The sequence below is a fragment of the Ceratotherium simum genome, chromosome 18, assembly GCF_057802395.1.
Source record: "Ceratotherium simum simum isolate JZ-2026a chromosome 18, ASM5780239v1, whole genome shotgun sequence".
Classification (NCBI taxonomy): domain Eukaryota; kingdom Metazoa; phylum Chordata; class Mammalia; order Perissodactyla; family Rhinocerotidae; genus Ceratotherium; species Ceratotherium simum.
Genome location: NC_141917.1, coordinates 20,389,310 through 20,402,873, shown reverse-complemented (window position 1 = coordinate 20,402,873; position 13,564 = coordinate 20,389,310). Strand labels below are relative to the sequence as shown.

Genomic DNA, 13,564 nt, shown 5'->3' with positions numbered 1-13,564 from the left:
TCGTGAAACTGTATTCTGTTTTGACATCATTTGATGCTCTTTATAAACATCAATGTCATTGTTACATTTTTATGCAAATTGCATTGTGGAATAACTCAAAATCTTCCTTCTGAAGATTCTAACAGGAATTCAATAGTCTCTCTATTGTTTGAAATGGTAAAATTGCTGCAATTGGATTCATTTTTTTTATTTGAATATGTTATGGAAATGTTTAATTTGGAATATTTAAATGACTTAGCTACTTCCGACCTACTTCTTAATGAAACAGTGTGTGCCCTAAAAATACAGTTCCAAATAGTCCTCTGCGTGGCAGGCTCAGCATGATTTAAGTCAAAGCCTTTTCTCTAAGAGATAAATTACCCACTTTGCAACTGCCGCATACATTGCTCCTTCTATGGTTATTCTATTTGATTTTCAGGAGATATTTTTTCAGAGCATTTGAGTCATTATAAATACTGATTTCCAAATGTATGCAAAATATACAAAGTACGGGATTGTGTTTATTTTCCTTATGCCTTTTTTCTTTTTTTAACTATATCTGGCTCAGTAACTATATTTTTTGGATTTTTAAAACCAGTTGGCATATTAAAGGAAAATAATCAAATGAAAGATTATTTTAATAAGAAAGTTGTTAGCTTACTTTGACAAACTTGATACGAAGAGCATGTTTAGTAATTTTTGTCTAATTGTAGCCTACATGTGCAACAGTCTCCCATAGCAGTTAATTTTAGTAAGACCATTTAGATGTTGTTATGGTCTCATGGGCTGAAAAATGGTTGCTTAAACCAAACTGTTATATACTTGATGGAATTCTAGGTTATGACATCCTAGCAGGCAAAACCAAAGTGGTTATCTGGTCAAGTCCTTCTTTATTGAGGCTTCCTTGAAATTCACTTGTTAACTCTGTCTCCCTTCCTCCCAGGGAAGTAGGAGCTTGTTAGGACTTCCGAGTGTGATTTAATTATTTATAGAGTATTTCAGTCCACCCAGTACTCCTTTGAATTAAGTGCTTTTTAAGAGTAGCACTTAGAACAACAACATGGAAAATAATTCCACTCATTTGGTGTGGTGACAAAATAAGGAGACAGAAATAAAGCTAATTGCCACCGCCTTCTCCTTTCTTGCCTATTCCTTGGTCTAAGGGTAGAAGACTTTCTCCCTTGGAAAGGATGCAATTTACAACTGATAGAGGATTAATAGTCCCCTCTTGTGCCTGAACTTGACTACTTGACTTCCCATCTTTTTCAGTCGGGGGACCTGGGGAAAGGGGAGGAGAGGGGACTGGCTGTTTCTCTGTTCTTCCATTTTTCCTCATACATACCTCACTCCTTCAGTCAATAAAATATATTTCAATAATTTTTAATCTCTTTGGCACGGAAATATCATTTCAACCTCACAAGAGATTTCTCAGGGAATCTCCCCAGGGAGGAGTGTATCTAAGCTCCAGGCCCTTATCAAACCCAAAATATCTCATTACGTATTTTCCATAACAGTGTTTAGTTACTTCCCCAACAACTGAAAAGGGTGCTTTTTACCAGAACAAAGGGAATTTTTTCCTCAATGGAAACTACTGGTCTTTCCTCTGAAAAAGCTACATTAAAACTTAGTGACCAATTCTCTAACTTTAAATATCTTAACATCTATTCATCATTCCACACTCCATTATAATATGATCACTGAGACACTCCTTTAGTTGATTGAAGATCATTTTCGACAGGCCAGTGAAAATACAAACCAATTATGTAACTGCTAAGGAGGTAAAATATAAATGACTTGATCTGTGTCTATTCTTCTTATACTCACAATGAATACGGACATTGCCAGTATTTTTTTTTCCTCATTGTGGCAACCTCTTTTATTGGAAATGGGTCAAAATGAATTTGTCTCCAGCAGAAATAAAACAGTGAGTGCTTATAGATAAAGACAGGGGAAACAGTTTTAACTTCTTGTTGCCAACTTCTGATTTCTATTGCAACTCTTTATGGTACATATACCAAAACAAAATACCGTGATTTTTGAATGTATGACTGGAAATGGAAAGGAGGACTAGATTGAAAAGTACATGCTGGACATGAAGAAGTTGGACACCAGAAGCCAAGTTGTGTCTCAAAGGAAAAAAATGTATCTTGTAAAGGAAGTAAGTGCCTCCATCTGCAATAGAGAAGAAGTCTTCAGGTCATAAAAATGTGCTTTAGTGTGATATGGATTTGCAACATGTAATTCTATTTTGTTTGTATTTTTAATATGAGTTTGACTTATTCCTTTTATAATATTTAGTGAAAATACATCAATGAACCACTGATTTTGAAATCAACAATGCTGTCATCTTTTATTGAAATAATGCATTTTGAGAATTTTTATGTAAATCTTTATAATTTCTTATAGATCTACGTAAAGATGTGGCCATTTTGTCCTCTGAAATGTATTATTTTGATCCATAAAAATGAACTGGAATTGTAATTTGTAATCACAGTTGCAAATATATATTTATTTTGAGACATTGTTATTTTTATTTTAAAAGACCCTTATCTCTAATTTACTTTTTATCATTTTATGTGTCTATATGTGAGTGTTAAAATATTACTCTTAATGATATATCTAAACATAAGAATTTCCATTAGTCTACTATCTTTTTTTTTTTTTTTTTTTTTGTGAGGAGATCAGCCCTGTGCTAACATCTGCCAATCCTCCTCTGTTTTTGCTGAGGAAGACTGGCCCTGGGCTAACATCCGTGCCCATCTTCCTCCACTTTATATGGGACACTGCCACAGCATGGCGGTGCATTGGTGCGCGCCTGGGATCCGAACCAGAGAATTGCGGGCCGCCACAGCAGAGCACGTGCATTTAACCGCTTGCGCCACAGGGCCGGCCCCATCTACTATCTTTCTTGATATGTTATTTCATTTATGCCATTTTTTCCTCTTCAACTTATTAATCACTGTTTAAACATAAAATCCTTTACACTGCTTGACAAGAGTCAGTCAAGAAATGTTTTTGTAACTGAATTGATACCTCTTAAAGTGTATTAGCTAACATTATTTTAACATTTTTCTCTTTATATCCTTCATACATGTACCATCTCTTGGTTTTTTTATTGAATGAATAAGCCATTAGCCATATATTCTTGCTTCTATTTAATCTTAAATTACCACTAAAATTTTATAAAGTAGTTATGTTATATTCTAAAATATATTTTTTAAATTATTCCAAGTTTTAAATAATTTTTTGCTGCTTATTTCTAGACAATAAGCATTTATCTTTCTTTGGTCCCATTATATTTCTTGTATCATTTTGAAATAAATGGTTAGGGTTTTAATTCAATAAGGAGTACCTCAAATTTACCACATTTTTATTTTTAGAAGACACATTAAAAGAAAAATAATTTAATAAAGAATAGTTAAAATAATTTCTTAATTTTTTCTAATTAATTTACTTAATGTCCTAAACTTGAAACCATTTTTAAATCAACAAACATCAGTAACTTATTTACATCAAATATCCATACAATGTTTAATTGGGTTAATGAAGTAAAAGTATATTCCTTTTAGTTAAGCATAAATTTGACCATTTATATAGGCATCAATACAAATATTTAACAACTTCTGAGGTCTTCTTACAAAATTAAATGCAAAAAATATATATAAATTGTTATTATACATATAAGTTAAGGACAAGATGGATATATACAGGAAAAAGTACATAGCTGTCTGTGACACATGTATATGTATAATATTAATCAATCATATAATATATTCAAAGCAGTGATCTGACTAGAGTATATGGTGTTAAGTTTCCTACTTCGTTACCAGATAGCTCTTCTTATATTATCTCCTACCCTAAAATTAAAGAGTAGACCTGTATAAAATAACCATTCCCTGTAGTATGCATATGTTGAATTTAAAAATATATAATTTTATTGACAGTGCAAGTAAAGTGAACTGTTACTGTTAAAGTAGACAATCATGTTTAAGATTTTCCTTTAAAAATTATGTATAATATTGTCTATAAAATCTCTACATTCTTTGAACAGTTTTCACTTTACTTTTGATGAGGAGGAAGGCCATCACAGTAATTTTCTAAATTTTTCCTGCATCAGATCAATGTTTAAATATGTATGAAATAACCTACTCACTTCAAATGCTATATCTAAATTAATAAAACTGCAAAGAATATAACATTACTATTTCCTATTTTGAAGGAATGGATACTATCTAGGAGAAAGTAAGACAGAGACAGAGACAGAAATAGAGAGGGAGAAAGGGAGAGAGAGAGAGAGAGAGAGACACTGTTAAAATCAAAGGAATAATAGGAAAGATGGAATAACTCAAAGATACATGCACAAGGAAGAAAATGGATTGCCTTTAAAAAATTTTAGACAAAATTGGATGTTAATAAATTACATATTATAAAGCAGATTATACCCTTGAAAGTTTGATAAATATATATTTTTCTCTTTTCTGCAGCTAATACAGACTATAAGTGCAGTAGACAAAGATGACCCTTTAGGTGGACAGAAATTTTTCTTCAGTTTGGCTGCTGTCAATCCAAACTTCACAGTACAGGATAATGAAGGTAAATTTTAGACAGTGTTCATTATGATTTAAGGTGACATTAACAAGAAATTTCCTCCAAAGTAACAATTATCATATAAATTATGTATTGATTTATTGATCTGTGTTACAAAATTTTGTTTTCATCAGATATTTAATAAGATATTGATTGACAGTGTTTACTCTCTTGAATTTTAAAATAATAAAATATATGAAAGAAGTCTCTGTATGGGTACTAATGAAAAGACTGAATCTTGAAAACACGAAAAGGCTGGAAAGAATCAGTTCCTGTAACAAAAAGGGTGAGACACATGGGGTAGAGAAATGAATGACTTGACTCTTGTGCAAACTTCAATGAGATTTAGCAGCAGCAGATTCACCAAAGCCGAAAAGGCATAGAAGATGGGTGAGAAGTATGTAGCCATATTAGCCTGTGAGGGGGTTAAGTGCAAAAGCATAATTGCAAGGGCAAGACATACTATTGTTCTGTGTACTATATGAATTTTATAATCTCACTGTGATAAAAAATGCTGAAATTATATTTCTTGCATTCTCAAAAAAGGCAGAAACATATTTTAGAGGAAAATGAAATGAAAATGGTTACTATTTTTAAAAAATTGAACAGCTTTAGTCTTTGGAAAATACGTATGGTAATTATTCTAGTCGAAACAAAAGTATGTAATTAGAGTATTTCTCTCGTTAGTACATTTATGTTAAACTAATTATATCAGCTAGGTTTTGTTAAAAAATCATACTTGTTGGGGCCGGCCCGGTGGCGCAAGCGGTTAAGTGCGCGCGCTCCGCTGCGGCGGCCCGGGGTTCGCTGGTTCGGATCCCGGGCGCGCACCGATGCACTGCTTGGCAAGCCATGCTGTGGCGGCGTCCCATATAAAGTGGAGGAAGATGGGCACAGATGTTAGCCCAGGGCCGTCTTCCTCAGCAAAAAAAGAGGAGGATTGGCGGATGTTAGCACAGGGCTGATCTCCTCACAAAAAAAAAAAAAAAAAAAAAAATCATACTTGTTTTAGAGCAACTGAAGATATAGGTATTCTTAAAATAAATCTAATAACTAGATTGGCATATTTACATTAACTTCATAACAGTGCATGTATGCCGGCAGAGCCAGGCTGCCATATCACCTCTAAGTGGCTTGCAGAATATCAGAAAGTGGTTTAAGATAATAGACAGTTTTACAGTGAGCCAACTATTATTTGAGATATTTGATGTAGTAGAAACTTTGCACAAATCAGTGGAAGAGAGGGCATCTGTTGGTAACATCAGTTTCCTAAATCTGTGTTTCTGAAATGTCTATGTTTTCTATCCCTCTGGACGCTTAAAATAACTGTGACTGGGAAATTAACATAGAGTTGGCAAATACAATACAAAATTCCCAGCTAAATCTGAATTTCAGATAAACAACACCCATTGTTTTAATTTGCTGAATCTGGCAACCTAAACATATAGACTGGACATCAGTCTATATGTTGTACAATTCAGTACTAACTGAATTGACAATATTATACTTCTTTCTAGTTGTCTTTTTCATTTGTTTTATATTCCTTTTAAGCTGAGCCCTGGATCTCAACAAGCTATCTCTCAATTTTAAAAAGTAATAGACACTTGAAATAGCGTGGTCTTATCACAGCATTTCAGGTCCTGGAGAAAAAACTCAAGGCTAATCTTAATTAATTCTTTTTTTTTTACATACAGACACTTTATTTTTTATTTTTATTTTGAGGAAGATTGGCCCTGAGCTAATATCTGTTGCCAATCTTCCTCCTTTTTTCCTTTTTTCCCCTCAAAGCCCCAGCAGATAGTTGTATGTCATGGTTGTACAGCCTTCTAGTTGCTGTATGTGGGATGCCCCTCAGCATGGCTTGATGAGCAGTGCATAGGTCCGTGCCCAGGATCCAAACCAGCGAACCCTGGGCCTGCACAGCAGAGTGTGCACGCTTAACTGCTATGCCACCGGGCGGGTCCCTAATTTTAATTAATTTGTGACAAGTAGTGCCATTTTCCTATGTTAGGAAGAGTTCCTGGTTTTATATAAGTTACTCAAAGCAAGGGTTCAAGCCGTATGAATATGAACCTGAACATGTTACTAACTAGAATACCACTAAAGTCTGATGGAGTATTTGATCTAATCCTGCATAAATTCACTATTTTCTGTTATTGGGAGGATTTTGAAAGGAATTCCCATGACATAGACATCACCTTAATGTTGCTCTTCTTGAGAAAATACCCGTGCGTTTATTTACCTGTTCATCTTGAAAATCTTTAATTCTATGGCATCATTTTTTAAAAGATTAATTTCTGGCTTCTGTGTTACCACACTTGGAACTTTTTAAGATTCCCTCACTTTTCACTAACTTGTAGGTCAAAAGCATTATTGTGTGATGACTTTCTGAATGTTTAATAAAATAACTTGAATAGAATGGTTAGTTTAGGGTGAAACTTCATTTGTTTCTTCAATATATCAAAGCTAGGCAACATTAAGATTTAGAAACTTTTGAGAAGTCAGAAAACAGTAAGGCAAGAAAATTCAAAAACTACCCACATGCATATAAATGTTTATCTCAGTGTAGGTTTGAGAATGGAAGAATTGTGTCATAATACTTCTTGGAACATAGGTCAAAATTGCAAAATTATCAGGACTACATTTTATTTTTAAAATTTGCTCATGTGCATCTATTTTGCTAATCTACTTTCCTAGTTTATGTAGTTAACTGATATAGTAGAATTTAACTTCTCACGAATAATTTAGTAAATTATTGTTTTATGTTCAACAACTATACCTGTAAGAAACTGTCACTTCTTTTTCCTATTCTTTTTTGTGTGTGTGTGCTATCCTGTTTGTTTGATTTAGCACTTGGTTAACTCGCTCCCTTCCCTACAGTGGCTTTTTATCATTTGTTTGGCTGGAGAAGATTCACCCTGAGCTAACATCTGTTGCCAATCTTCCTCCTTTTTTTTTTCATTTTTATGTGAGCCGCCAGGACAGCATGACCACTGACAGACAAGTGGTGTGGTTCCAAGCCCGGGAACTGAACCCAGGCCGCTGAAGCAGAGCACACTGAACTAGAACCACTAGGCCATCAGGGCTGGCTCTATAGTGACATTTTAAACAGCCCTATAGGACTCGCTAAACCAGACTAAGTGCGTTGGACAAAACCAGACTAAGTGCGTTGGACAAACATAGGAAATTATCATCCAAGTATATATTGATTTTATTTTTTAATATTGGTTATACAGGGCTGAGAGAAATCTTTTTTATTAACCCTACAACCCTCATTTAAGGATACTGGGTGAGTTATTAGATAAAGGAATTATCAGTAGCACGTGGTAGGATACTAGCCTTTATTAATCCCTACTACTTTCCATGGGTCTATCAGGCACTCCACATTGTCATCCACCAGTACTTAGAGTTATACAAATGAGTTCCATTATATTCAATGTTATAAATGAGTTACATTGTATTCATTTTAATGGGTGGAAATCAAAGTTCAGAAATATTAAGTAACTTGCTCACTGCTGTTCATATATTGGGACTCTTGAAGGTTTTTGACTGCAATATTGATATAGAGAGTGCAACTACTCTTAAAATTTACCCAATCATATTTTTCTACATGAATATTGGATTAATGTGGGTGTTTCATGTGTGCACGTAAATTTACAAATTTGTAAATAAGAAAAACATTTGCTATGATTTTTTTCCTGGTATGCAAAATATTTATGTTTTCTGAAAACTCTGAAAAACAATATACTATCAGCTATGTAGTCTTGATAAAAAATTCACTTACGAAAATTAACCACTTTGAAAACGTTATCTAAGAATTAGTTAAAAATCTAATAAATAAGCAATTTGAGTATTAGATTCCTCAAACTAATTTATCTTATCTATATTTTAGCTGCATTGTATACATTTTATAGGAAAATTGATATCAATTTTATATTTTACATAAACATCTTTTTATTTATATATATATCAAACCATGGTGATCAGGATGAGACAAATTTACTGTTTCAAGCCATTTATGATATTTTAAATTTTGTTTTAGATAATACAGCCAGAATTTTAACCAGAAAAAATGGATTCAGTAGACATGAAATCAGTACCTATCTCTTGCCTGTGGTGATATCAGACAACGATTACCCCATTCAGAGCAGCACAGGGACCCTGACCATCCGAGTGTGCGCTTGCGACGGCCAAGGCAACATGCAGTCCTGCAGCGCTGAGGCCCTGCTCCTCCCGGCTGGCCTCAGCACAGGGGCCTTGATCGCCATTCTCCTCTGCATCATTATTCTGCTGGGTGAGAAAATTTAAAGGAAATGTGACTAGTTCCTAGGTTGCTTACTTTCGTGTGTTTCCTAATAAGAAATTTTGCTATTAAAATACCTCCCCCCAAACTAACCCCAATGTTTAACATAGACATAAATTAACTATGGAATGTTGTTTATATTAAAAATATTTTATCTGATCAGATAGAGACCTTCCTTTTTTTTTCTTTCTTTTTTTTTGGTGAGGAAGATTGGCCCTGAGCTATTATCTGTTGCAAATCTTTCTCTTTTTGCTTGAGGAAGATTGTCCCTGAGGTAACATCTGTGCCAATCCTCCTCTATTTTTTGTATGTGGGACACCACCACAGCATGGCTTGATGAGTGGTGTGTAGGTCCATGCCTGGGATCCGAACGTGCAAACCCCGGGCCATCAAAGTGGAGCACATAAACTTAACCACTATGTCACCAGACCAGTTTAAGACCTTCCTTTTTTAAATAATGAAACTGAAAGTTAGAAATATTCAAAATATTTTCCAAGGTCACACAATTTCTGAGTGGCTGAGCCAAGGCATGGCACCTTACTGTTAGTCACTTTATATATAGTTTTTCAGTAAACCTAAAGTTTATTTCACTTTTTTTCTCAGTATGGCTGAGTGGAGGCCACACTGTCTTACCTTTTCACTGAAATAATGTTAAAATAGCCATTTACCTCATTCTCTTGTCTTCAAAACAATGATTTTACTTGATTTTATAACCTAGAGCAAATCTCTTTTTAACTGCTTTTGAATTAAGACTCAGATTAAATTTACTTTCTAGTTGTGGGAATAAAACTATTGTAAATATTCCCATGACCCTAATAAAAAAACATTGTATCTGACATTTCAAGAAGCAGCGAAATGAACTTGGACTTTGGAGCCAATCTTAGTAAGTTTCATTATCCTCATTATTAGAACCTTTTTTACTGGGTAGGATCCCTTGGTTGATAATAAACCATCTGAGGTTTAAAATTTTTACATCACAAATTCTTGTGTGTGCCTGAATACATGAATTCAGGAAAAATAAAATGTCATCTCTTCTAAAAAACTTGAAGAATAAATGTTTTTTCTCTCGGCGGTGGCCTATTTATATTTTAATCACCTTGAAGGTCAAGAATATTTATCAATGGATTTAAACATTCTTTTTTGTAGCATTAGAAAAGTCCCTTATTTGCCCTCTCACACGAGCTTGAAAGCAAGTAGTCTTACTGTTCTATGTTAATGAAAAAGAAAACATAATTTAACACTCGTTCACATAATAATATAATTGTCCTGGTCAGTTTGGGCTGCTCTAATAGAATACCATAAACTGGTAGCTTACCACAGAAATTTATTTCTCACAGTTCTGGAGGCTGAGAAGCTCAAGATCAAAGTGCTGGCAGATCCTGTGTTTGCTGAGGGCACACGTCCTAGTTTGCAGATGGCTGTCCTCTGTTGTATCCTCACATGGTGCAGACCAGAGAGAGCAATCATCTCTCTTGTGTCTCTTTTTATAATCCCATTCATGCCGGCCCCACCTTGACGACCTAATTACCTGCCAAAGACCCCACTCCAAATACCATCGCATTGAGGATTTAGGTTTCAACATATGAATTTTGAGGGGACACATGCAGCCCATAGCAATAACAAATCCCATATCCTTTAAATGTTTGTTCTAAAGAGGGTAAATAAATACAGATATTTCTTCATGTATATACCTACTAAGATATTTTCCCTCCTTTTTCCCATCTAATTGAATTCATATCTGTTTCTCCGAATCATCATTTTAAAGGGTTAGGACCAAAATGTTTGGGGATAGTGAATGAGGGTGCGAAACTAATGCAACCAGAGGGAATTTGATATTAACTTTCTCCTATCTTTTATGCCATTACCATTATTATGATTATTAAAATTATTATTGATACTTTCTCATGGAAATAAGGAAATGTCCTTTCTGAGTGAAATACATTTCCACTTATGGATCTACATTTGTTTAAGATGCATCTAGCTGGGGGCCGGCCTGGTGGTGCAGTGGTTAAGTTTGCACGCAGCGGTTAAGTTTGCATGCTCCACTTTGGCAGCCTGGGGGTCACCGGTTCAGATCCCAGATGCGACCTACATACCACTCATCAGCCATGCTGTGGTGGCATCCCACATACAAAATAGAGGAAGATTGGCACAGATGTTAGCTCAAGGCCAATCTTCCTCACCAAAAAAAGAGATGCATCCAGTCAAAGTTCTTGTATGGTTTTTGTAGTTAATTCAGTGTAGTTGTGAATTCACTCTTTGCCATCGTGTGATCCAACAATGCTTTTTGGGTCTTATGCATGGTATGTATTTCCATGTAAAATCTCATAAATTTCTAAACCAATCTAATGTCTAAATAATGTAGTCTTTTTTCCCAGTAATTATGGTCTTCTTTTAACAATGTAAGAAAACAAATCTATGTAAATCCATCAGCAAAGCTATTTAACAGAAACCAATACTTCATATCTTGTGAAGAATGCTGCCTTTTTAATATAAGGAAGTGAAAAATATGAGCATATTTTTGCTCTTCTTAATAGTTTGAAGCTGAATTCAATTTGTGTCTATTTCTTTTATATAACATCTTATGTCACTGTTTAATTCAAAGTACAAATAATATCTGTACCATCAGGAAGTATCTTGAAACAGTTCTTAGAAAAAAAAAAATAAGTCACTGTATTTGTGAAATATCACACATTGCTTTAAAAATAAATTACAAACACTGCTCTTAAACACTACCCACTCTGGCTAAATCCTTCAAAACCCCGGCTAAATCCTTCAAAACCCCCTTTCCCACTCCAAATAAATTGTTGGAAGTACAAAATTAATCTTAAATTCTAACCTACCAGGGAAAACCTAATAACTTAAATTCCTTTGTACTACTTCCACTGGTTATTTATACAGTGTTTTTGATGGACCTCTAATGTATCTTCTTTTCTTTTTTCAAGTTATAGTAGTACTGTTTGCAGCTCTGAAAAGACAGCGGAAAAAAGAGCCTCTGATCTTGTCTAAAGAGGATATCAGAGACAACATTGTGAGCTATAACGATGAAGGCGGCGGCGAGGAGGACACCCAGGCCTTTGATATCGGCACCCTGCGGAATCCTGCAGCTATCGAGGAAAAAAAGCTCCGGCGAGATATTATTCCAGAAACTTTATTTATACCACGGAGGACTCCCACAGCGCCGGATAACACGGATGTCCGGGATTTCATTAACGAAAGGCTAAAAGAGCATGATCTGGATCCCACCGCACCTCCCTACGACTCACTTGCAACCTATGCCTACGAAGGAAATGATTCCATCGCGGAATCTCTGAGTTCTTTAGAATCAGGTACGACTGATGGAGACCAAAACTACGATTACCTCCGAGAATGGGGCCCTCGGTTTAATAAGCTGGCCGAAATGTATGGTGGCGGGGAAAGTGACAAAGACTCTTAACCTAGGATATATGTTCTGTTCAAACAAGAGGAAGTAACTTTACCCACACCATCTCCACTTCACCCTATTTGATATTCAGGAGAGTTTTCCTGCCACTCAGCACAATTTTTTTCCCATTTACTTTTTAATTTGTTCATTAATTACATTAATTCTTTCCTGTAGGATGTCTCATGGAATATATACGACATTTTATTTAATCACTTCCAAGAGCCAAAGCTATGGAAATTCAGTGTTGTCCATCTTAGGAAATAAAAGATAATTTCAGAAACATGAACAGGATAGTTCTCCCTTAGCAACCTCACAAACAAGCCGCTTCTGTTAGATACACGTCCTGCCCGTGCAAATGAAGCTTTTAAAAAGGTGAAGAAAAATTTAAGATATATCCTGTTCTGTACATTAAATTAAAGAAAAAAATGTACCTGTGGTGTTAGTAGGTGTGATATGCAACCTGGTATAAAAACGTTTGTGCAATTTCATTTCATCAAATTCTATCTGCTAATGTTTTATATTTATATTTTTGTATTTATTTTTAAAAAATAAACCAGTTTTTACAACTACCTTGTCTCCAGCCTCTTTTTTCCCTAGGAATAAAAAGTTTCTCTATGGACTAAATTTTGTGGTACAAAATTACACTGAAAGCAGGTAAGAACACAAAATCATTATAATTACTATTGAGAGCGCTAACCAAATTAATATGATTTAGGTAAGAATTATTTTTCCAAGGAGTCTTGTTATGCTGTGATTTCTGAAAAATTCTTCACATTAAAAGTAATAGTCATTTATAGATCACTTAAAAATTTACCATTTAAACAAATTTAAAACATAGCCATCCTTATGCTAAATATCCCAAAACACCAGCAATATAGTAATTTCATTTTGTTCATATTCACTAAAATAATATCTGAAAGAATAAAACATTTTCTTATTTTTGTATACATTTGTGCTATTGAGGTTTATAGGCAATAATAATTCAGACAGATTTCAGACTGAAATAATTCTTTAATGGAAAATATGCTTACCTCCCATGGTGACTTTGAAAATGCCTAGTAATGACAGTAATAATGCTGAATATTCCATTCAGATACAACATTGTAATTATGTCGTTTTAGAAAGTGCATTATATACTATTTGTAACAAAGTCTGTTTTTCTGTCAATGAATGATTCAATAGAAAGCAAAAAAAAAAAAAAAATACTGGCAGTTTATTATCTGGAGATCCTGAGATTCATGGAGGCTAACTACCACTAACCCATCCCTCAT

At 34.4% G+C, this 13,564-nt stretch overlaps 1 protein-coding gene across 2 annotated transcripts in view; it reads left to right on the top strand.

The window, feature by feature from the left end:
* Positions 1 to 12,797, top strand: part of CDH10 (cadherin 10) — a 177,586-nt gene extending 164,789 nt beyond the window's left edge. For both annotated transcript variants that reach the window (XM_014781554.2, XM_087443162.1), the window contains 3 exons: positions 4,464 to 4,572; positions 8,609 to 8,860; positions 11,815 to 12,797. In XM_014781554.2, coding sequence (XP_014637040.1) covers positions 4,464 to 4,572; positions 8,609 to 8,860; positions 11,815 to 12,305 — 852 coding nt within the window. In that variant the 3' untranslated portion in view covers positions 12,306 to 12,797. The remainder of the gene's footprint in view (positions 1 to 4,463; positions 4,573 to 8,608; positions 8,861 to 11,814) is intronic.
* Positions 12,798 to 13,564: the final 767 nt, after the last annotated feature.